Genomic DNA, 26,009 nt, shown 5'->3' on the forward strand with positions numbered 1-26,009 from the left:
CAAGGATAAAGCCCTGTCCGGGAAACCACCCCATTATTTCCTTAAGGGCTTAATCAGGATATTGATTATGTTTTTAAACTTGGGTTTAGTCTCTCTCCCTTTCTCTCTCTTATTTTTTTCTTAATTCCATTAGAAAACCAATTTCATAATTAGTAATCTGAATGAAAAAAAACATCTGCTGATTGTGTGTGTGCTTGTGTATAAAGGAGTGTTTGTTTACCGTTGCTCTTGATGTCTCATCATCACTGATTTTAAACTAATAAAAAGTTTCATTCTTTTCAAGAAAAAGTGTTGCACCATTGTTTTCATTTTGTGTGGTTTTATGAATTTTGGTTGCACTTCTTTACTTTGATTGTTGAGCATCTCATTTGAAAATATTTTTGTCTTTAGTATCAGAGAGACCCATACAACAAAAATACATTTCTCAGGGAAAAACATATTTGTAAATATATGCAAAAAGTATTTTGTAAAAAGTAAAGCTTGATAAAAAATGTTTTTGAATTTGAAAATATATGACATTTTTAACCTTCATATATTAACATATTTCAAAATGCATTTCAGGGGCAACAAATGTCAAAAACATTTCTGGCCAAAATATAAATGAATATAAATATGTACAAATATATTATTTTTTTTAAATATATATAAAAAAAATGGCCAAATAATTTTTAATTATAATTACATTATATTTAAAAATATATTTTTTTGTAGTATGAGGTTCATTGAGAAAACCATCAAGTTTCTTGAATTATAAAAAAGCAACAGCCAAAAATGAACAGAAATGTGAAATATGTAAATGTTACAATGTTTTTTTTAACTCAAACTAACACAGATAACTCTCAGATCTCATCATCCGGGGTCTCATTTGTAAAACTGTGCGTAGGATCCTTCCTTAAAGTCAAAACATACGCCAAAAAATATTAAGACTTATAAAAAAAGCAATGTTCCCTTAAAAATAAATCACAGATGACCTGCAAGTGTGCGTACATGAATCATCCTCATGCAGATCCCACCCTGCAAGCCCATTCTCCCGTCAAGTTTGTTTTTTACATCACAACATTTGTGTGGGAACTGGTGTACGCACGTTACTTTATAACTGAGACCCCAAGTCTTTGGATGATTCAAACACAGTTTATTGTAAAGTTTTGTTTGCACTGCTGTTACACAATAATCACTCTGTGAGTAAAGTCAAGTTATATTTATTGCAATTGTATATACAAACAACCCTAGAAGGCACTCTTCTGTTTAAATAAGGATATAATATGATTTTCTTTTTAAAGCTAACGTAGTTTGAATATAGCGTGAATTATATATTAAACTTTAGTAGAGTTCAGCAAGGCCACAGAAAAGATTTTCCACTTCACGTTGGGACATTTTCATCTAAATGTTCCTCTGTAAATGAAACCTCATACATCTTGTTATGGTTACAATGAAGTGGGAATCAAACTTGAATTGTTTCAAAGGCAACAAAATGCACTTAAACAATAAGGCTTAAAAACAAAATGGCATACTGCTGATCCAATACTGTATAGATGATTCAAACTTAAAATAACTAAAACTGAACAAAACGAAAGGCGGCTTACGTGTTAAAAGTATGATTTATGCAACAAACATTACAATAACACAGATTTGTGACATGTTTGATTCAGAATTCTTTCATTCATTAAATAAAATATTGATTTATGTCAAATATTTCTGTTCTATAAAAGATTCAGATTGGAAGATTCACGAGCGCAATGCATTGTGGGATACATTACATACACACTTTTTGTCAAATCAACAGATATTTTCAATATACCTTTAACTTAACAAATTAAGTTAAACAATTTCAACTTGTTTTTATAAGTTGTCAACTTTTCAAGTCAAAACTCTAAATAGTAGGTTGAATTGACTTTGTTTTAACTTGCATTTAAATTGCATTTTTTTTACAGTGTAGTGTTTAGACTGATCTCATGGAAAGTCGTGTTATAGTCACAAAAAATGTATCAATTTATTCATGTCCTTTGTACAAAAAATTTTTTTTCGTGCCTTGAGCATGAATGTATTTTTTGTATCACAAACTCAAATTTCTATAAATAGTTTTTCATGTCCGTTGAACGACTTTCTTTTTCGTTTAATTTTATGTATTGTTTTCTCAATGTTTTTTTTCCCTATTTTCTTACCATTGTTTACATTTTTAGACATCCAAACCCCAACCCCAAGTGACAATGATTTAAAAATAGGGAAAAAAATGGGAAAACAATATAAAATTACACGAAAAAGAAAGTCGTGCAATGGACACGAAAAACTACACGAGGCACGAAAAAAGGTGAATTTCGTGCCATTGACATGACATTGAAATTAATCAAATTTTTCATGCATATAACATGACTTTCTGTGAGATCGTGTTGGTAGTGTTAAGTATTTTTGCAGCACATTTTGGAAAAATTATTTCTGCATTACAAGAGAAAACTTGCATGCTGTGTGCAGGAAAAACTGCAAAAATAGTACGATTATTAGTATGGTAGTACGCGAGAAAACTGCTTATTTGTTAAGTAGGAACTCATTCAGTAAAACATTGAGTACAAGCATATGCATGCTTTCTGATTTATAATTCCCTTAAAGTTTTCTTTTTAGGTTTGCAAAATTGAGATGACTTATAAGACACATTTATCTTCCCCTTACAAAAAATGTACCACAGTGTTTTGTACCACAGTATCGTTTTAGAGACAACTATAAAAGTTTTCCATGATTTTGATGCACCTCAGAACTGAGTATATATTAAGGTGTATGAAAATAATACATTACCATATCAAAATACCACAGTATTATCATCTGATAGTGTGTCATGATGATACCACAGCAGTTTTTTATTGCAAAAGTTTAAAGTCTGGCAAGTTTAAAGGGATTATATTCAAAGGAAAAATATTAGATTATTATATACTTTAAAGGTTTTTTCCTTAATACTTGTGTTAGTGAGTTTCTTTTCACAGCTGCTGTACATTAAAAGCCCTTTAATGATGAGAACAACGGCTGAATAAAGAAAATAGCAGCTCGGTTTCAAACCCTAGTTACTCAACTAACTAGACAACATTCAAATATCATCACAATACGGTTTGAGACCGAGACGACATTTTTTTTCTCATTGCCGTTCCAACAACACACAAGTTTTTAGACATTTAAAAGGTTTAAGTAATAAACGAACAAATAAACAAACAATTTAAAGGCCAGACCTGTGAGAGAGAAAGAAAGAAAGAGAGGTTTCATTGAAAGGCTGAAAAGCTGAAAAGAGAAGCTGAACGCTGACTCCTGACAGTCTGTGCTGAAGGTTTGGCTCGTTGTCCAGTGGTCCTCCGTTCACTTAGTCGTCATGGCGATCGACCTGTGGAGGCGAGGTCGTCATGCCAACAGTCCTAGCCGCTTGACCTTGGCCGAGAGGAAGGAGTGGATGATGAAGACGATGGTTTTAGGACAGGAGTGAAGGTCCAGTTGCTGAAAACGACAAGAACAGAAAGAAAGTGACATTGCGGCCTCAAATCAAACTAATAAAAGTAAAAAAGTGAAAATCTCTCTTACAATCTCAGATTCTGGACTGCCAAAATCCAGGAACATCATACGGACGCCGTCGTCTGAGGACATGCGCAGGCGCTCGAACGGCTGCTGGAGGAGGACGTTTTTCTTGACGCCGGACTCCTCCGTAAACAACGAGAAGCCTTTGTCTATATGAACGCTCAACAGACACGACTTCCCATTCCAGCTACAAGCTACAACACACAGATCATGAGCACTTTAATAATGGAAAGGCAAAATCTGGAATCAAGTTTTGCATTTCATCTTTTAACCAAAAGAGGGCGACATGAACCCAGACAATCTCAGTTATTTCTCTGTCTATGTTTACATCATTCACCTGTAGTGACTTCTTGTACGAGCTCAGCGGCGCTGTGACAGCCGTCCACCAGCAGATGTGTCCAGGTTGAGAGATCTTTAGCTGTGTCTACTCTGAACAGATGGGTCTCCACACCCTGTTTAGTGCCCAACCGCAGTCCAAACGTCAGCTCTGAGTCGTGTAAAGATGAACTCTTACCAGGTCCAGAATGAACCAGCCTGACAACACATATAACACATATGCTTATTGTTTGTAAACAACAGACATCCAGTAAAATGTAAAAGAGAAGAATTATAAGATTTGTTGATCATATTAAAATATGGTATAATAATAATAATAATAATTCGTTACATTTATATAGCGCTTTTCTCAGTACTCAAAGCGCTTTACATATGAATGGGGGAATCTCCTCGACCACCACCAATATAGTATAGTCTGTTCTGCTTGGTCAATTATTGTCCACACAGCAAAAAATAAATCTAGTTTTTAGACAAAACAAAATCAAATTTAAGTGAATTTGTGCATAAAACAAGCACAAAAAAATCTGCCAATAGGGTAAGCAAAATAAATCATAAACTTTTTTCTTAAACACTAAATTCAAGAAAAATTCAAGAAAAATTAGCTTACCCCATTGGCAGATTTTTTTGCTTGTTATTTTTACTGAAAACAAGACAAAAATACTAAGAATTTTTTTCTTGAAAATCTTTTTTTGCAGTGTACACTGCAAAAAAAATACTTTTTTTACTTAGTATTTTTGTCTTGTTTTCAATAAAAATATCTAAAGATTCTTAAATTAAGATGCTTTTTCTTGATGAGCAAAATGACCTAGAAAAATAAGTCTAGTGTTTAGACAAAAAATATAAAAATTTAAGTGAATTTGTGCATAAAACAAGCAAAAACATCTCCCAATGGAATAAGAAAAAATGTCTTGAATTAAGTGTTTATGAAAAACTAAACTTATTTTTCTTATTCCATTAGCACTAATTTAAATACAGTTTATATTTTTTTCTAAAAACTATAAGTATTTTCGGTCATTTTGCTCATCAAGAAAATACATCTTAATTTAAGAATATTTAAATATTTTTACTGAAAACAAGACAAAAATACTAAGAAAGTCATTTTTTGCAGTGTACCCCATTCACAGATTTTTTTTTAGCTTGTTTTAAGCACAAATTCATTTAAATTTAATATTTTATGTCTAAAACTAGCCTTTTTTTCTTAGGTCATTTTGCTCATCAAGAAAAAGCACTTGATTTAAAAAAATGTAGATATCCGTACCATAAGCGGAGCTTGTGGGGGGCCTGGCTCTCCATTGGCTAAATGATTTTTATAAAAATATTCCACAACAAATCTACATTATTAATTTACATTTACATTCTTATACATAAAATGTTAATTTAAGATACTTTGTAAAACAATTGTTTATCTGGTAGTAATATCTGTATATATTAAAATGTGGCGCTCGGTAAAGTCTGAGATTAACTTTAATATAGTTGTTTATATTTACCGTCAAACTGTAGTTCAGTATGACTTAAAGAGACATTTCACACAACGTTTTTAAGATGTCAAATAAATCTTTAGTGTACCCAGAATAAAGTTTTAGCTCAAAATATCATATAGATCATTTATTATAATTGGTTAAAATTGCCACTTTGTAGGTGTGAGCAAAAATGTGCTGTTTTTGGGTGTGACCTTTAAAATGCAAATGAGCTGATCTCTGAAATAAATGGGAGTGCTGTGGTTGGAAAGTGCAGATTAAGGGGCGGTATTATTATAATAAGACCCCCTTCTGACATCACAAGGGGAGCCAAATTTCAATGAGCTATTTTTTCACAAGCTTGCAGAGAATGGTTTACCAAAACTAAGTTACTGAGTTGATCTTCTTCACATTTTCTAGGTTGATAGAAGCACTTGTGACCCACTTATAGCATTTAAACATGGAAAAAGTCAGATTTTCATGATATGTCTCCTTTTAGATGCTTCAATATTTGATCAATGCATAAAAATGGTTAGAGTGAAAGTCATTTAACTGATTATAGTATTAATATGATTAATAAAAGTACAAATAATGGTCCTGTGGATGTAACTGTGTATTATCATGTTTCATCTTTTCTAACATTCAAGCTTTGTTATTTTAATGTAGTCAATGAATATGTTTTTATTAATTTTAATGATCTAGTTTGCAGTAAAAATCATAGCTCTGGTTCTGGTTTAGATCCTACACAGCAAAATTACTAGTGTTAAATGTACACTCCTGGTGTATATATGGGTACCACCAGGTCTGGTGGTACCCATATAAAAACCAGCAGTGTACATTTAACACTGGTGATTTTACTGTGTATGATAGACCAGGCTGGCCCCCCAAACTCAAATGTCAAGCTATGCCTATGATTTGCACTAAAAACAAGACAAATATGACAAGTAAGAAAGTCATTTTTTGCAGTGCATTAGTTATTGGTGCACCTGTGTTATGTGTTAACTTTAACAGTCCAGGTGTAAATGTGCTGGTAGATGACAGATGTGTTGTTTTTGTACCTGGTGGTTATTAATGGATAGCTCTTATCAGGATTGTTTAGAGTTTCTCTGCTGTCTGGTAGAGATGGGTACAGCAACAGATCTCTGTCCGTCAACACCGCCACTATTGGCCGCTCTGAACCCTAACAAGACACGCACAGACGCCGTTATAAACATCAGATGAAGTGAATTTGTCTCTTATTTGTTTCGGCCGGTATCGGTCACCTGCTCGATGATCCAGCCGATGTGTTTGACTTCCATGTTGGGATCCAGTGCTGTCAGATCAGTTTTAGCACCGGACAATAACGCTGAACTTCCTGTCTGGATGATGTTGTACCAGGACTGAGCCATGGCGTGATCTTTAGCCCGCAAAAACACAGACTTCTTTCTGTCTGATGAGACAACCTCAAAATACCTGCAGAGGCAGAGAGAGATAGAAAAACAATGTGAAAGAGAGAGAGAGAGAGAACAGACAGATGCTGAATTTGATACACTCAGCAAAACATTACTGGACAATGTCTGTGTCTGTGTGTGTGTGTGTGTGTGTGTGTGTGTGTGTGTGTGTGTGTGTGTGTGTGTGTGTGTGTGTGTGTGTGTGTGTGTGTGTGTGTGTGTGTGTGTGTGTGTGTGTGTGTGTGTGTGTGTGTGTGTGTGTGTGTGTGTGTGTGCGTGTGTGTGTGCGTGTGTGCGTGCGTGCGCCTGTGTGTTTACCTGTCTTCTGTATCAGGTGGACACTGTTTGCGTGTAACATGACACATTTTGAGTGGGATGGTTCGTGTCTCTTTAAGAGCAGGGTCCACCTGTTTCTGAGGCGTCGATGGTGGAGAATCAAGAACAGGAGGACCAGATGTAGATCCACCCTTAAAAAATGCTGACATCTCCTTAATGTACTTCACTAGAGAGAGAGAGAGAGAAAGAGACTTTTAGTTTGTGTATGTTAGGGTGACCATACGTGCCATTCTTCCCGGACGCATCCCGTCCAGGATTTCGGTGCGTCTTCCGGAAGTCGTATTTGTTGACCGCATACACCATTTGGTTAAAAACATAAGATATACAATCGTAGTTTCATTCTTACCTTAAAATGTAACGGTTGCTTTTCTGTAATAAAAATAATAATCCTCTATGACAAATGCGGTCGACAAATATGACTTCTGGAAGACGAACACAAAATCCTGGACGGGAAGAATGGCATATATAGTCACCCTATTGTATGTGTAGTGTAGTTCAGGACTGGTGGAGTCTTTGTATCCACCGGTTTTAAACCAGAAACATGTTTAACCCACAGCCAATATTATGTTATATTTTCCACAGATTTATTAAAGGGACAATGCTCATTTTCCAGCTCCCCTAGAGTTAAACATTTGATTTTTACCGTTTTGGAATCCATTTAGCTGATCTCTGGGTCTGGCAGTACCACTTTTAGCATAGCTTTGCATAATCCATTGAATCTGATTAGACCATTAGCATCGCGCTAATAAAATAACCCAAAAGTTTCAATATTTTTCCTATTTAAAACTTGACTCTTCTGTAGTTGCTAAGACCAACGGAAAATTACAAGTTTTTTGCGATTTTTTTAGGCAGATATGGCTAAGAACTATACTCTCATTCTGGCGTAATAATCAAGGACTTTGCTGCTGTAACATGGCTGCAGCAGGCGTAGTGATATTACGCAGCAGCCGAAAATATAGTCCCCTGCTATTGAAATGAACCATGGGGACTATTTTCGGCTGCTGCGTAATATCAACTCTTTGGATATTTTTTAGCTAAACTCGAAAAGCTAACCAAGCCAAAGTGAGGTGAGCTGACCCGACCTGACCCAAACTAAACCGTGGGGACCTATGCCATTATATTACATCTTGTAAAATGGGCATAATATGTGCCCTTTAACACAACATAATGATTTATAAGAATATTATCAATCTGGCACAACATCAACATTTTAAAGAGCAGCAATGTTTGTGATATATTAATGTCTCTTAAAAACATTTCTAAATATATATTGCACTGTATAACATTACATGCTCTGTTCAGGGACATCACAGAAAAAATTACATATTCTGCTAAGACACAGACAGAAATAAAAGTTTGAGCTCAACATGTAAATAAACTTTTTTCAGTGAACTAAAAATCAAGACTATAAAACTATACACCATAAAATAAGAGACACTAGATTATAAACCCACATATACTGTAGTAACAAAAAAAAAACACACACACACACACACACACACACACACACACACACATTCTGGTTTCCATGTTTTGTGGGGACATTCCATAGACGTAATGCATTTTATACCATACAAACTGTATATTCTATTCCCCTTACCTGCCCCATTCCCTAACCCCAACCATCACAAAAACCTTTCTTGTACCTTAGATTTTCAATAAACATCATCTTGTTTGATTTATAAGCTTGTTTCCTCATGGGGACATCAAAATGTCCCCACAAGGTCACAAAAACACTGGTATTCCTATCTTTGTGGGGACAATTGGTCCCCACAACGTGATAATTACCAGGTACACACACACACACACACACACACACACACACACACACACACACACACACACACACACACACACACACACACACACACACACACACACACACACACACACACACACACACACACACACACGCACACACACGCACACACACACAGACACACACATAATGTTCATAAATAGAAGATGCCACTATGGGAGATGATAGAGTTTCATTAAAACACACCCTAGTCTCTCTCTCTCTCTCTCTCTCTCTCTCTCTCTCTCTCTCTCTCTCTCTCTCTCTCTCTCTCTCTCTCTCTCTCTCTTTCTCTCTATGGTTTATAAATAAATTTGTACAGTAAGTACATTTGACAGTGTGCTCTGTCTCTCTCTCTGTCTCTCTGTCTCTCTCTCTCTCTCACACACACACACAAACACAAACACACACACACACACAGTTTGTATTTTCAAACATGTTGTCTTCACCTGCTGGCCACACACATGCACACACACACACACACACACACACACACACACACACACACACACACACACACACACACACACACACACACACACACACACACACATACACACACACACGCACACTCAGCAGATCTGTACATACACACTTCTGAAACACACTAACTAAAATCATTTCAAAACATTTTAAACTTGTTATGAGTTTTTTCAGATACTGTTTAAAACATATTTTTCCTGTATTCTCATAATTCCAGTATTCAGTCGTCTCAAAGTAAACATGAATCACATCAACACAACACTTCCCAGTCAGACTTTTAGATGAGAGGATTTCAGAAACTATTTATAGAGGCGAGGACTCCGTCAGCACAAAAGCCCTTCACGTCTGATCCTAAATGGCCTTTGTGGAATTAAAATTGCTATGCAATATGCATTTCCCAGAAACATTATAGTGGTTTCTCTGTCAGAGACTCAATAGAGATTTAAATTATGCATTATATATACTGTTCAAGATGTTCCCTTTAAAATTCTTAAGGAAAAATCTGTATTTAAAGACACATATATAAAGTATATACACAAAGTAGCTCAGAACTATAATTTTAATTTGAATAGCACAGCATTTTAAGGTTTTTTTGGTATCTGATCACATTTTTAGGCACAATAAAGATCTCTTAGGAAACTTTAGATGAGACCCAAGTTATCATTACCTACTGAAAAAAACAAACAAAACCAGCCCAAGCTGGTTGGCTAGTTTTATCTGGTCTTCCAGCCTGACCAGCTAAGACCACCCAAAAAATTGTCTAAAACCAGCTTGGCTATGCTGGTTGGCTGGTCTTACAGTTTTTTTCGATTGCTAAACGCCAGTGGGCACAACTGGAGTCACATGTGCAAAACTCTAACTACAGTCTGCACAGCAGCAGTTCTTGTGGACCAAACTCTAGTTCGTTTTTCATTGCTTGAACACAGTTTTCAAAACTTTACACACTTATTCCATGACTTTAATCACAACCTGCACAACACTGTGGATTTACAGCACTTTGTTCAAATGCTAACACACTGCTGTCAAAACTGTGAATCACACATTCAAAACACAATTGATTTCAGCATTGTGCCTTTCAAACACTGCTGATTGCAATTTCATAAAAATATAAATTCCAATTTCATATATATATTTCATTTATATATAATATTACCTTTCATGTACTTTAAGTTTCTACCTTTTTTCTCATTACTGTAATTCCGTAAATTACTACAGACAACTGAAGCAAACTGCTAATTTTCATTTACCCTAAAAAATTATGATATTCTAAAAAAAATATTGTGATAAATCAATAAATAAATCATTCTTTAAAGAAAACATTACTTGGTGTGACATCACTGAAATTGTTAAAACTGTAAAGATATAAAGTTAGTATTTTGTGTATTGGTGTTTGATGTTAGTGTTTTTCCTCTCAGTGTGTTGTGAGTGACAGTGTGTGTTATCTCAGTGAGGGTTGTGTTTAGTGTTTGGCTGCACGGAGCTGTTTTGAGCCATATGTTAAGAGTTGTGCTCAGGTGACTTTTGGTAGTGCAGACTGTAGTTAGAGTTTTGCACATGTAGCTCCAGTTGTGCCCACTGTCGTTTAGCAATCGAAAAAAACTGTAACTGGTTTATGATGGAAGTAAGTGGGCAAGCTAGTGGTTCAGCTGGTCTTGCAGCCTGACCAGCTAGGACCAGTTAAAAAAACTCTCTAAAACCAGCCTGCTAAACCAGCTAAAACCAGGCTGGGAGACCAACTAAAACCAGCCAACCAACTTAGGCTCAGTAGGGTTTGCTCTCTATTTCATCACACTGTCATCTAGGACATAAAAGGAAACATGAAAATAAAATTGATCCAATTTATTTATTTAAAAATTATATTTCAGGGACTTTTATGTCTTTAATTCGATGTATTAGAAAGATGACAGGAAAGTGTTGGGTGGAGATAGTGGAGCAGGATCGGCAAAGTTTTGCACTGCTAAATTAAATGTGTTGCGAAAATCTTTTTATGTTGACTTTAAAGAGAAAAGCTTCAGAACAGAGAGAGCCGTGATCTCCATACAGATGACAGCTGGAAAAAAACAACCTCATCTCTGGATGATATCAATTCAACCAAACCTCATGTTTGCAAGCTAGCTAAAGCCGACAAATTGAGTGTATTCATGTCTGAATTTCACAAATGTTGAAAACTAAAAATGTTCAAGCGCTCAACTACGCACAAAAAACGCAATTGATTTGCTTCTTTTGCAACTGGTATGAATGCTGTGTAGACACCAAACATGTAGCATCGCGTTCCTCGCTGGATTTAACTTTGTGTCATGCAAATTTTTCCCTTGAGTTGAATATTTTCAACTTGCAAAAAGAATCCAATTCGCACTATTTGCATCGTCTACTGGCGTCTTAGCATTGACTTTGTATGTAATCTAATACTGCAAATCGTTGAATTCGCGTTTGGTGTGTACGCCCTATAAGAGCTCAACCGCTGAGCATCACAGTTTCTCTTCAGGTTTCTCAACAGTCTTTCTTCTCTCTGTGTAACTAACTACTGTCATGACTGAGTAAGAGTTTGTAGACACAGTGAAGAAGAAATTAAAAGCAAAGAAAAGAGGGTATAAATCCTCTTCTGAATATAAATCTGTCTGTTATCTAAATGTGAGCATTCCTGCCTGTTCTGCATCATTTACAAAAGCTTTGAGACAGACAGCACATTAGCATCTGAGAACAGACGAGCTACAGATTCTTCTGGTTGTTTGGTTCGCTCTGCGGTTTCCAGGTACAGAGGCCCGGATCAGATGAAAGTCTGACACTTCTCCCGCCGCCTCATTGGCCAAACACAAAACTCTGCAGTCTCGTCAAAGACAACAATTCCCAGCAGCGGAGCTTCATGCCATCCGGTTGCCGTGGGAGCATAAAGAATCTGTCTGATTGGCTACTTGTTGACTCCCGAAGCATGTTGTGCCCGGAATGTCAGTCGAGTGCCTACGCAAAAATGTTTCTAAAATCACACAGCAAACGGCTGAACTAATGCATGTACAGTGGCCTCGAAAAGTTTGAAAGACACAGCGTCATAAATGTGTGAATAAAAGCATCTGCTTGTCGGAATGTCAATGCATAACAAATTATCAAAGCAAGCATCATTACTTTTTAAGGAAGACTGAATATGCAGACTTCTTTTGACATAAATATATTGGATGTTTGTGAAAATGAAAACAAAAATCACTGGCATTTGTGTCTATGAACCATTAATATATGATGTGCATAATTAATTTACTAAACTTCACCTGTGTGAACAAATCACCATGACATCAGTTCAGTAAAACTCCTTGAAAATGTGGATAAAAAATATTTTCAGATATTTTCTATATTATACAATGATACTTTCTGTCTCTAGTACTTGTCTTCTTAGTATTCTTATATTCATAAAAAAGTTTTATGAAAGCAATGTGTGTCTATAGATTATCATGTAATATGTTGTAGATTTTCAGCTTGTGTTGAAAAGTGACAAATACAGAATCTTTTTTTTCTCTGAGCAGAGAGAAACATCATCATGTAGAGTGAATATTTCACTGTGTTAGAGATACAGCAGAAGCTATAAAACACTCTTAAAAGGGTTGAGATTTTAATTTAGTTAAGTGGAAAAGCTCAATCTGTACTCAAGCATGAAGTCTGCAGGACTGTAAGGACTTTTCAAGCCTTCAGTGAAATGAGAGAGATGTTCTGAATAACAACACTTCTGAAATATTATTTCTGCTTCACAGACTTGGATATTAAACATCAGATAAGATAAAATATAGTCTGTGTGGACTACTAACTAAAATGTATGTAGCTCGATCTGATACTGCTAAAAAAAGAGATGTTTCTGGGTCAACACTGCTTGCATATCACTTCATATATATCAATAGAAAAAAAGAGAAAAACAAAGACAGACAGACGTGTGTGTGCGTGTGTGTGCATGTGTGTCTGTGTGTAATCTGGTCTTTCAAACGTGCTTGGAAAAGCTGCAGTGGATGACAAGAATTTTCATGCTTCCAAAATCTCAGATAACCCACATCTGGTCTGATCTCTCTCCCTCTCTATATATATACATATCTATCTTTCTATCTATCTATATATATATATATTGTAGGCAGATAAAGAAGAAAATGATATCAGTGAGATCTAGACTAACTTTATGTATTGTTGGAATGTTGATATTTAAGAACCTTGACCTTTGGAAGCAACTGAATTAAAAAAGTCACTTAATTCTTGATCACAATTCACAAAGTATTTTCTGTTGTTGAAGAACTGTGAACTGTGTACCAGCTCTCATAGCCATAATTCACACAAAAGTACAAACTACAAAATGATTAGTATTTTTTCGTTTTCCAGTAAAATCTCAAAACATCTTTTAGCAAAATAATATAAGCTATAAAAACTTGTTAATTCTTGTCTTAACCATAATCATAATAGTGTTATGAATAATGAGGAGCTCAGAGCATGATAGCAACATAGACACAGTTCATGGTTCCCACTCGGAGTCAAATTCCCTGACTTTCACTGGCTAAAATGCAGAATTTTCATGACCTATGTCCGGGATGCCGTGAGCCTGGATAATGAAGTGTACACTGTGAGTTTATATAAATGTAACTTAAATGCGTGAAATGAATAAACAATGCCAATAAACCATGGACTGTACAAAAAAGATAGACGACGCGACGTCGCCTCCCTCCATTGTAATGAATTGAAGCCAAAAATGTCCGGCCATTGCGCCGCCATGTTACGTAAAAACGTCAGTTTGGAGCCAAGGCATGTGCAGAAGGAATCGTCAGTGGAACCAGAGGCGGAGTCTCGATATCAAACTTCTGCCCAAACGCCCGCATGACCAATTCAAACACGCCCCATTTCTATAGCATCAAAAACTTTTATTGGAAGTGTAAATATTTTTTTTATTTAGAGCAGTGTCCCATTCGTTTAAATGGAGAGGGATGGGTTTATGCAGCCAAATCCAAATCCGGCTTCACTTTTCAAGACTTATGAGGCACACCCCTAATAAACAGCTGTTTAAATTGTAGGGTTACTTGAAATCAGCGGAGGCAGTATTTCTTATGTCACAATTTAACAAAGAAGACTACATTTTGATAAATGCAAACTAATATTTAAAGCAAAATACTAAAATCCCTGATATTTTATGACTTGGATAAAAACATATAAAATTCCCTAACTTTCAATGTTGGGAATAGAGTTTTTAAAATTCCATGATATTCCAGAAGTTCCATGATCCGTGGGAACCCTGACAGCTAAGCCTGATTTATAGTCGTGCGTAGGTTCTATCCGTAGCCTGTGCGTAGCCTGACGCGCACCTCGCAAAAATTTTAACAGGGCGCCAGATCTACGCGGACCGCAAACGCTGTGATTGGTCCACCAGAACCCCTCCCGTCAGGTAAAAAAAACTGCGTCATAGGTATTTCCGTTTGTGAAGATGAAAACAAAGATGAGCCAAGTTGAGGAGTGATTTAACTCAAACTGCAACAAAAGTCACTGTTTATTTACTTCCATCATTGCTGTTCTTCTCAAAACATACACAACAAGTTGCTGTTTCTTCTTCGTTTGTGGGTTAACTTGCCAAGCTTCTTCTTCTCTGACGGTCGCTCTGCTACTGTGGTTACACGCATGGATACTGCCTACCAGCGGTTTCCACGTGTGTTTGCACGTCGACACAGATGACGACGCAAAAGTATAAACAGAGATGTATAGTAACGAAGTAGAACTACTTCACTACTGTACTTAAGTACTAAAATACTTTTACTCCAATACATTTTTTATGTGCTGCATAGTTACTCGTTACTCTCAAATGTTACGAATCATGGTCACATGGTGGTCTGAACCAATTGGAGATAGTAAAGGGCGACCCCTCCCAACCTCTCACTCACAAATATGAGCCAGGGTTGTTGACAAATGTGAAGCGAAGAGAGAACCAAAGTGCGCGAGAAAGACAGAGAGAGAGAGAATGCGCAAGAAAGGGCGAGTGTGCGCGAAAGAAGGAAACCTAAATTCAATGAAACACCTTGTACCTTTACCTATTACCATTTTATCGACTAATATTTCATTAATTCTGAATTCTCTATCGCCATATCAGTTAAATTAATCTGAATTATCTGAACATTCATGTCCTTGTACTCCTGCTACAGCCAAAGGAATTGTAAGTGTCCTTTAGCTTAAACATTTGAAATAATATAAACAATATTATATTCAAACTGTTGACTGTTTCCTTTAATAACTACATTACACAATACTTGTACTTTTACTTTCAGTACTTGAGTAGTATATTTTAAAATAAACTACTTGCAATACTTAAGTACAAAGCATGTTTAATACTTTAGTACTTCCACTTAAGTGCTGTGCTTAAAGAGCACTTCAACTTCTACTCAAGTCACTTTTTTGATAGAGCACTTGTACTTTTACTCAAGTCTGGGTCGCTAGTACTTTATACATCTCTGAGTATAAATGAAAACCGACGCGGAACCTACGCCGTCGCGGCTACGGCGTAGGACCTTCGCACGACTATAACGAGCCCTTTATACATATATACAGCATTAGCAGTGTGCATAAAGAGAAGTTTGGGAAAAGATAAAAAACTGATGATGTTTGTGATATTTATGACCCAAAAATCTAAATAATGTCATCATGAGTCAAATATATATATATTTGACTTATGATGACATAATTTAGATTTTTGGGTCATAAATATACAGTACATAAGCTGTATAATCAAACCCTCAAAGAAAAGTTTACACAGATGTTCAAGTTACAGATCCTTCATAGTAATTCATCTTTAACAGCCGCGATGAGAAAGAGGATGGGAGACAAAATAATGTCATGGATCCAGCACTGGAAGAGGAACTGAAAGCTAAAAACCACAGTGGTTCAGATGGAGGACTGTTCAGAGTTTTCTCATACATTCACAAGCCCTTGCTTATTTTATCAAAATGAAATGGATCTGACATGCATACCTTCCAGAATGACTTCTTTGCCTGTTTTCTTCAGGGTCTGCACAGCTTCGTCGTGCGTCGCCTCTCTCAGGTCGTAGCCGTTTACTGACAGTATCGCATCGCCGACATAAAGAGCGGCCGTCTGGTCGGCTGCAAGCCCTTTGAAGATCTTTGAGATGAGAATGGGCATCTTATTCTCCTTACCACCTGTAAAACATGTAAAAAGGATGTGGTAAAAGAAGTTTATCAATGTGAAATAATAACGTCAAGGCTATGCTACCTCAAAATAATTGAAAATAATACGTGATTGTCTAGGCCTATGTAAGCAACACAATTCACACATCCACACACACACACAAACACCTCCTATCTTTTGCAAATCAAAACACTTAATTTTATAAAATGTAATAAAACCCAATGTTGGCACTGTATGGCACACAAATGATTCATACAATCAGATTCTGTTGTAACCACTTACACACTGCGGTGCTCAATCTTAAACACTTCTAACACTTTTATTTTTCTTATGATCTATAGTCTGGAGATATTGTAAAGTAGAGATGTGTGATTAGTGTTTCGCAATACACTGTGTGTATTGTTTTGCAAAAAGTGTAAGGCTGAGAATGTGCTTAGTTGTGCAAATCTGGGCCGAGGTTTCAGAAACTGTGTGTTATTTATCATTTTAGTGTAAACGCATCGTAAAAAACAAAAAGTCAATTTTAATGCAATGAAATAAAATCACTAAACGTTCTCTGGCTTCCGCTGGATAAACTAGTCCCCGATCGACCGTGAAAAGTAACTGAATGTTTGACATACGTTCACATTGTGCAGTGATACACACAGAATCATTGAGTACAGTGGTCATGGATGTGTTTTATCATAAGTAAACCACAGCTATCAACCAATCAGAATCAAGCACTAATGTTTTATTACAGCTGATTATTTTTTGCCCCGCCTATCTAACCTTTTCCAGTGTGGTCAACGTGTTAAAAGAGGTTTACACGTAGTCACCATGAAATCATTGTGCTTTACACCCGGCAGTTCAGATTATCATCTCAGAGGAAACGTATCTCAGATACGTTGAGACACACTAACCACTCTTTGATTTGATTTGTCTGCAGCTGGAGTATATGGACCTTTAAGGTATAGTCTTCCACATATACTCAAAATACTGATGATAATCTTTATTTATTGCATTTTCAAGTGCATTTCACTCTGTAATTTTATCTAATCTTCTATCTATCTAGAAGGATTTAACCTTCTTTTGTGGTTCCCTTTTTTTTTTTTTACAATGAATCTCTTCTATTACTGGTTCCAATTGTGTATTATGTCAATTGTGTATTGTGGTAAAGGCGATGTGCTTTCTGTGACAGTTAAAACATGTCAGGGCTATGTTGTGTCTTATGTTTAGGGTATTGGTGTAGACTGCCTAGTTGTTGTTGTTTTTTTTTTTGTTTTTTTTTATGTTATGTGTATTTGGACCCTCTTAATAAAAATGAGAAGATGCATCTCAAGGGGCTATCCATAAATTAATCAAATGTAAACGTCAAATATAATCTACTCCAATTATATAAAAAGGAAATATTAAATAAAGTAATACAATATAATACTGAAAAATAAAGATTTCACATTTCTTCTGTTTAGTTTTTCAGTGCTAGATGTTAACTGTGACAAACTAGATTGTGCATGTCATCACAAATGTCTTGTTTGCACTTCTTCATCATACAATGAAACATGAAATATTTAGACTTATATCTATTTTTCTAAATATGTTATAAGAGTAAACACTATTAAAGTGTTGTAAAGTAGCCTCTCCCATTGAAAAACTAAAATGTGTCTTAGGGGAAGGAGAGGGGTCAAAACTGTGAAAAATAAGGAAGTGATACTTTTTATTGCTCTTGTGACTCTTGTGCTCTTTATCTTCAGACTGTTTAACCACAAGAAGACTTTCAACAAAAAGTATGGGTGGAAAAAGTGTCCCGCTTCACAAACATCCTGCATGTTTTCTAGTTTTGCTCTTCTGTATTCACGTCATCCCAGCTGATGGATTTTCATTTAACAACTGCACGATCCCTTACCCCTTCAGATACTCTGCTAATCCTAAGGTGCTGTGCAATAGGATGGGCTACAGACACGTTCCTATACCCCTCCCCAACAACACCATCCTTCTGGATCTCTCTTTCAATTCCATCACCAGCGTTCTTCAAGGCGATTTCATCCGACTGTCAAATCTGATCAACCTAAATCTATCTGACAACAGGATATCTGAAATACAAGGCAACGCGTTCAGTACCTTAGGAAATTTGGAGGAGCTTAACCTCTCCAATAACAAATTAAAAACCGTAACGGTAAATATGCTTACTGGTCTCATCAATCTCTCTCGATTAAGTCTCGACTCAAATTGTATTGAGACGATAGATAATCGGTCTTTTGTATCTCTTTTCAATTTGAGATTTGTCAATTTGACTAAAAACAGGTTAGGTCACATTTCCAGACTCGACGCTGTGTTTCGAGCACCGTATTTGGAGGACCTATATTTGGGAAAAAACAACTTCACGGTTTTTGACTCGAGTGACGTCCCATCAGCACTCCATGCTTTGAAAAAGTTTGATATATCTCGGAATCCTTTGACGATGATTAAGATAACGGAAAACATCTTTCCTAGCCTTGAGTCTATGGACTTGTCGAACTGTTTCGACAAAGGATCTGTGGAGTGGGTCGTTTCAGACAAAGCATTTCTTAACACCGTCAAGACTCTTAATTTAAGTAAAAATCATATTTCGCAGGAACAGCTGGGTAGTATAATGCAGAGTTTCTCCTCTGTTACCTGGATGGGATTAGATCGTCTGAATAGCTTGAAAGTACGGCGAACTTTACAGGAGGCTTGTTCTCCCCAACTGAGAGGTCTTCACTTTGAAGAAAACAGTTTGTCTGTACTTACTAATGGCATATTTAGACCATGTGCTTTCCTGAATGAGTTACACCTAAGAAACAATAAAATATCAACAATGTACAGATCATCTTTTGAAAGTTTACAAAACCTGACAGTGTTACGCCTTCAAAATAACAAACTGACGCAACTGAACCAAACTCTTCAACACCTTCCCAAGTTACAGTTACTCGATCTTCATCTAAATGACTTTGAAACTCTCGACTGTCCTGATTTTGCAAATCTAACACAATTACGGCAACTGTACCTGTATAAGAACAGAATTGTGACGATCAAGGCATGTCTATTTAAGGATTTAAAAAATCTAGATGAGCTTATTATGGACAGTAACAGGTTGATAACAGTCAATAAGGTCTTTACGTTTGGCCCCCAAAATCTAAGGTACCTGGATTTGAAGAGAAACAAGTTAAGTTTTATCGAAAACAATGCATTCAAAGCGTTACGCTCCCTTCTTGTCTTAAACCTCGCAGATAATCAAATATTAGAGATTCAACCACGTGGTTTCGCAGGAATTATGAATTTAGTAGAGCTTTACCTTTCATCAAACAAATTCAACAAAAGAACATTTAACCACTCAATCTTTTCTAATTTAGGCAATCTACAGAAACTGGATTTGAGCAGCAATTATTTATCATACGAGAGTCACGACGAGCTACCAAAACCACCGTTTGTTTCTTTAAGTAAACTGAAATTGTTGCTTATTAATAGTCAGCGGCGAGGTTTACAGCACATGCCTTCGAACTTTCTGAAAGGTCTGAAACATTTACGAGCTTTTCTTTCTGGTAATCTCAATTTAGAATCCTTGCATTACGACACATTTAGTCACACACCCAATCTTAACATCTTAGATTTGTCTGGTAATAATTTTGCAGACAGAAACGCCCTAACAGCCATGCTTTTTCATCCAATACCTGGACTGAGTAAACTTACACTGAGCCGAACTCATCTTCAGACGTTGGACTTCTTAATCGAAGCGAATCTCAGCGGTCTTATAACTCTACAGGCCGGAGTGAACGACCTACAGCTGATAAACCAAACCGTGATCCAGTCCCTTCATCAGTTGAAGATCCTCAATCTGCAGAACAACAACTTCGCGTGTGAATGTAGTAACGCTTGGTTCATCGACTGGGCCATCAGAAACAAAGACACTCAGGTGATTTACCTGAACAAGTACAGATGTCATTACCCTCTTTCTTTGAGCGGTTCGACTCTGGACACTTTTGATACGGAATCTTGCAACGTCAATTACGACTTCATCTGCTTCATTTGCAGCTCTTCTGTCACGATTTTTACTCTGGTGGTTTCGTTCATCTACCACTTTCTAAAATGGCAGGTGGTCTTCGCGTATTACCTCTTCTTAGCTTTCCTCAATGACAGAAAGAGAAGGCAAATCAAAAATCAACCCGGCTTTCAATTCGACGCCTTCATTTCCTATAATGTTCGAGAAGAGCCCTGGGTTCTGGAGGAGCTCGTACCAAACCTGGAGGGTGAACACGGTCTGAAACTGTGTATGCATCACAGAGATTTCCAGCCGGGCAAGCCCATCATCGACAACATCGTAGACGGAATATACAACAGTCGCAAAACCGTTTGTCTGATCACACAGAACTATCTAAAAAGCGTTTGGTGCTCACATGAGATTCAGTTGGCCAGTTACAGGCTTTTTGATGAAAAGAAAGACGTTTTGATTTTAGTTTTCCTTGAGGATATTCCCATACACCAACTTTCCCCATATTACAGAATGCGGAAGCTGGTTAAGAAACGAACTTATCTGCAATGGCCCAAACCGGGAACCGATACGAGACCCTTTTGGCAGAAACTTAAAATGGCCATAGAGACTAAAGAGACCATGGAGGAAGAAACACAGATCTTGTCTGGACAAGACAAAGGTCATTTTTAAAGATCAAAGCATGAGATGTTCTCACCACTATAACAACAGTGATGTCAATGCAAATAAAACATTATTTCAACTAATCATCAGGTTTTGTTATGGTTTGTTGTCTGCATTCAATTTCTGTTTAATAAAACACAATTAAGTTTTTAACACAGCTACGATTTGTAACCCCACATTTATAATGTATGTAGACACCTTGAGCATCTCTAGTGATAAAAGAGTTAATGAGATGTTAACTTAGTTAACAGTCTAACCATTTCCACCAGTTCTACAAAACCAAACTAGTTTGTGCAGGTATATCGAACAAGTCATCAGATTTCTACAGTGAGTTTTACACCTTTTAAAACAAACTAGTTGAAAAAGAAAATGTTGCTGAATAAAATACAGTACGTTAGTACAGTAACTTAGAAATAACTTTTGTGAAACCCACATGCGTTGATCTCATTGGTTTGATTAACCGGATGTAATCATAGACTGTATAAAACAATGGACGTGCTGTCCGTGATGTCAACCATGAGTTTCTGAGGTGCATTTATGTGGGCAAAGCCATCTTGGCAGCGAATCATTGCACGTTACTCACAGATAACCACAAATGGGCAAAGAGGCGGGACATGGGTGGATCATGGGTGCAACCATGCCCACCTAGGTCGATGGTAGAGACAGCAGCGGCAATCCACCTGTCACTCAAGTGGCCACGCCCTTAAAGGCGAGGTGCATGATTTTTGAAAAACACTTTGGAAAAAGGAGCCGGGCTGAGTACCAAAACACACTTGTAGCCAATCAGCAGTAAGGGGCGTGTCTACTAACCGACATTGTTGCCTGGGTTGGGTATGTGTGGGGCGGGTCTATCAAAAGAAGGTTCAGATTCTATTGGGGTAGGGGCGTGTTTGTTTAGGTGATTTCAAATGTCAACACTGGCTTTCAGAGATCATGCACCCCACCTTTAATTATGCAGAACTTTAAGGCTTCATATAATTTTTTTAAAGGGTTACAAAAAATTTCACCCCCTCACAGCTGTGCAAAATTAGCTCAAAATTAGTTCACCTTCCCGCCCATGGTCTAGCCAGTTCTATAACAGTATAAGACCTACTTGGCGTGTATTTAGTAAGGCAAAGGCGAAAGTACTATTTTTCAGAAAAACTTCATTTAAAAAAAATTATGTTTTAGACAGAGAGATATTTTTTGCTGTGGTCAGTAACTCACAAGTGTGGTCTATCAATATCAGGTGGATTTTTGATCAAATGTAAAACTACTTCTGTATAATTTCACTTTAAACTTAAGTAGTGAATTGTTACTTTTGACCCTGTCAGCTGGGACAAAGTAACACACAGGTGGGTCAGAAGTAACACAACAAAACAAAAAAACAAAATTGTGTTACACTTGTTTTTAGTAAATATACATGACTAAGAGCTTGTTAATATGTAACTGCAAACTTATTTTGTCATTTATCTTTGTAAAAATAATGAAATGAATTTTTTATTTAAAATTTTTATAAGTTTTATCAAATGTTTCAAAAACAACCAACAGTACAAACTTAAATTGTTGAGAATAAAACATTTTTAACAGTTTGAACACTATGAAAATGAAATTAAATCAAATTACAATAATATACATTTTCAACATATATATCAATATTAGCAGCGGGAAAAAAGTAACAAGTGTTACTTTCGACCCGACAGGATCTCTTCACATTTAAACCCGATTTACTTTTATTTTGAAAAACTCTGAGAAGTCAAACTTCAGGATGTGTTAGGTCACTAAATAACCTGTAGATTGATCAGTACTGTACACATGAAACCAGAAACACAATGCGTTATAAGAAAAAAATGACAGCTTTTGGAATTTACTTATTATGGTTGAAAACGGCGAGTAAATAACGCGATAATTGTCAGGTCTGTCAAGGGTTGCGTGCTAAAGATCCTGTAATAGTTTGGGATGCAAATGTTATCAGGGTTCAGAGAAAATCACTTTGTTACTTTTGCCCCGGTTCTTTCCTACTGTTTTCACGATAACTATAATTTTTGATATATTGTGCAGCCCTATGTCAGGTTGGGCATTTTAACATAAGGGGTCTATGGATTGACTACTTGACTGTCTGTAGTGGCCATTCAACGAATTGCATTTTAAGTCACTTCCGTGTTGGATTCATGAGAGGAACGTGTACTGACCGGTGCTCATCTATCTTCTTCAGTATGAAGGTTCATTGGTATTCTTGGAGAAGATGAGCATCTAAATTACATTTTTAATGAAAATTAAAAAGTTGGTATTGCTGCTCATGACCTTACTTATTAAAATCCTTATAATCAAACATGTATTAACATGACATTGTCTAATTGTCTATTTCCTTTGAAACAGGAAGTTGAGTCAGAACGTGTCTAATGGTTTGGCACTCATCACCATTAAGCTCTTTTCAGTGACCTTTTGACTTTTAAGGACACATGTGTGACACACATGCGATGCGGGTGGGTGGCCGACTCCTGACAGATATTGTTGGCAACCCTTTTGGTCTTTGATTGCGTCTCAACACGTCATCAATCAATCATTTTTTACTCTTCAGCCCCTGCCGGGACGTCCAACACAAACACACAAAAGCCACAATGTGCCGACCTTCAACGGATTACATCATTCATCTGCAAATACATCGCTGTGTGTCACACTTTCCATAGAAACACTTATGTGTAAAAGTCCTTACTCAGCACATCTACAATCGATCCGGTCTAACCATGATAACCAGTAGCTTACATCACACACAGGATATTATATCAATAATACTGCAATAATCCAGCACTACTATGTTTTGTAAACTAATGAATTAATTAAATTATATAAATGAAATGATGATTTGAGGTTAACTGTCTAAACAGCCTGCTCAATGTACAAATAAATAAAAGAGAAGAGAAGTTATCAAGAGTTTTTTCTAGGGGCGTTCACAAGTGAAAGGGCGACAGGCCTGAAGACTCGCACCACAGTAAATATAGACTTAGAGCAAGGTCATCTTTCTCTCTCTCGTTCCCTAAAATAAACAGCACCATACTTCTCCCTCTGCTCTCATTCTACAGCTTTCATCTTAGCCAGTGACAGGCCGCTGAGCATGATGGGTAATTCTCTGGTCAGCTGTTGGTACAGGGGTGCAAACGCCCTCCCCCAGCACAAACCAACTAGTAAATTTTACCACAACTCCGCATTGCTGTATCATAGATTGCTTTCACCTTATAAATCACCTTATATTGCTTTCCAAATCACCATTTTGGAAAAAACGGACATTAATTGTACATGCTGTGTTAAAGGATTATATTATTTGAATCACAAGTATTTCAGCTTTCCAAAGATATGTGACACGTTAAGCTTTTTCTTTTTGAGTTGTTGTATATCATGAAGTTTTCTGTCAAATAATACAATGTTCCTTCCACAGTGGATCGCTAAGGGGTTAAAGTTTCTGTTAAAGTCTTTTCAACTGCTAAAAATGTCTAACAACAGTACATTATGTCGAGTTATACCACAGGTCTGTTTAATGCTTTATTCTGATTGGCTGAGAAATGTTCCATGTGTGTTGATTATTTTTCTGAACCACACACTTAACTTGTCAAATGTCTTAAAAATAGGCACCAGATGAATGTTTGTGGTAACCGTGGTATAAGAGGAATAATTGACACCTTGGGTGTGCATTATTTTCTTATAATTCAATGGCCTGTCATCAATTATTCCTTACTTATCTCACACGTGCACACAGACATACATACATGTTGAGTTTTACATGTAATTAAACAGCTTTGATCTCCTAGATATTTGCATGTAACAGATACGAAATAATGATTGCGTGTGTGATAGCAATAACTTTTAAAATGTCATTTTTGTTTCTTGACTTAATGATATTCTTGACAATGATATGTTGACACTTAATTTGACAGCTGTTTGTGTGACAGCTGACTTTGTTGTCTGTATAGATTCTCCTGTCTGCCATACAGCACAGCTTTCTTACTATCTTACATGTACAAGACTTAAAACACATAAAAGTCCTTCTACCGAAATGTGTTCAAAAAAATGACAAACTTCACAATATTTCTAAAAAACACAAAAACACATTTTTGGTGAATTCTTGGTACAGTGATAGTGTCACACACATATAAATCATTTGCTATAGCCTATGGCATGATACTGAATGACTCTTTTCGTGTAGCCTGCAGCTGTTTTTACACACAGTAGCTTATGTACTCCATGTTATAAAAATAAATACTACGGTACTCCATACATGTCCAAGAAGCTGTAATACTTCTAAATAACAAAGTATTACTATTTTAAAGTATAGGCTACACCCTCATCATGAATGATTTGAGCTTTAACCAAACATTATGCTTGACCATTCTGTACTGTTATACTGCGTCTGTCTGTACTGTAGTGTTACAAAGTATCACTTCAACAAAAGATTAAAGGTTAAAAGTTACACAAGTTGAAAACTTTTTCTACCTTTAATACTTATTCCGAGTCCTCCGACTTCTTGTTTAGTTACTTTCACGGTTCTCTTGACGTTAGTGATGGTGTCCGGTACCAGGGAGGCGCTGAGATTCGCCGGATCCCCGTTAAGCGCTCCGCCGGGCGCGGGACCGCCGCTTCTCGGGCATTCTTCCGCATGTTCCCCGGGGCTGACGGTGAACGAGTCTCCGCTGAGAGTCGCGAGGACGCGGATCCAGTGATCGACGGTAACGCGCAGCTCCAAGAGTCCGCTCTTCACGGGCTTCACAGCGGCCGCCATGATCAACACATTCCTGAAATACCAGCGGACCGCACCGAGACACTTCACTTCAGTCACCCCCTCCTCCACTCACTAACTC

The 26,009-nt window shown here is 36.7% G+C and overlaps 2 protein-coding genes across 2 annotated transcripts; one reads left to right on the plus strand and one right to left on the minus strand.

Moving 5' to 3' along the window:
- Positions 1 to 1,183: 1,183 nt before the first annotated feature.
- snta1 (syntrophin, alpha 1) lies at positions 1,184 to 26,009 on the minus strand. Its single transcript, XM_065272527.2, has 8 exons — positions 25,645 to 26,009; positions 16,358 to 16,543; positions 7,091 to 7,274; positions 6,605 to 6,794; positions 6,401 to 6,522; positions 3,887 to 4,083; positions 3,556 to 3,743; positions 1,184 to 3,471 (listed from the first exon to the last, which is right to left on the minus strand). The coding sequence occupies exons 1-8, from the start codon at positions 25,928 to 25,930 to the stop codon at positions 3,379 to 3,381; spliced, it is 1,446 nt and encodes a 481-aa protein (XP_065128599.1). The 5' UTR covers positions 25,931 to 26,009; the 3' UTR covers positions 1,184 to 3,378.
- Positions 18,345 to 21,234, plus strand: LOC135757732 (uncharacterized). Its single transcript, XM_065272408.1, has one exon. It carries the CDS (start codon positions 18,457 to 18,459, stop codon positions 21,184 to 21,186), a length of 2,730 nt encoding a protein of 909 aa, XP_065128480.1. The 5' UTR covers positions 18,345 to 18,456; the 3' UTR covers positions 21,187 to 21,234.

This window comes from Paramisgurnus dabryanus, chromosome 7 (genome assembly GCF_030506205.2).
Source record: "Paramisgurnus dabryanus chromosome 7, PD_genome_1.1, whole genome shotgun sequence".
In the NCBI taxonomy this organism is placed as follows: domain Eukaryota; kingdom Metazoa; phylum Chordata; class Actinopteri; order Cypriniformes; family Cobitidae; genus Paramisgurnus; species Paramisgurnus dabryanus.

Coding starts and splice junctions, on each gene's coding strand:
- snta1 (XM_065272527.2), bottom strand. CDS start 25,930: ATGGCGGCCGCTGTGAAGCCCGTGAAGAGCGGACTCTTGGAGCTGCGC. Junction 6,795..7,090: donor CCACCTGATACAGAAGACAG/GTAAACACACAG, acceptor CTGCCTCTGCAG/GTATTTTGAGGTTGTCTCAT. Junction 4,084..6,400: donor TATCCATTAATAACCACCAG/GTACAAAAACAA, acceptor ATGTGTTGTCAG/GCTGGTTCATTCTGGACCTG.
- LOC135757732 (XM_065272408.1), top strand. CDS start 18,457: ATGGGCTACAGACACGTTCCTATACCCCTCCCCAACAACACCATCCTT.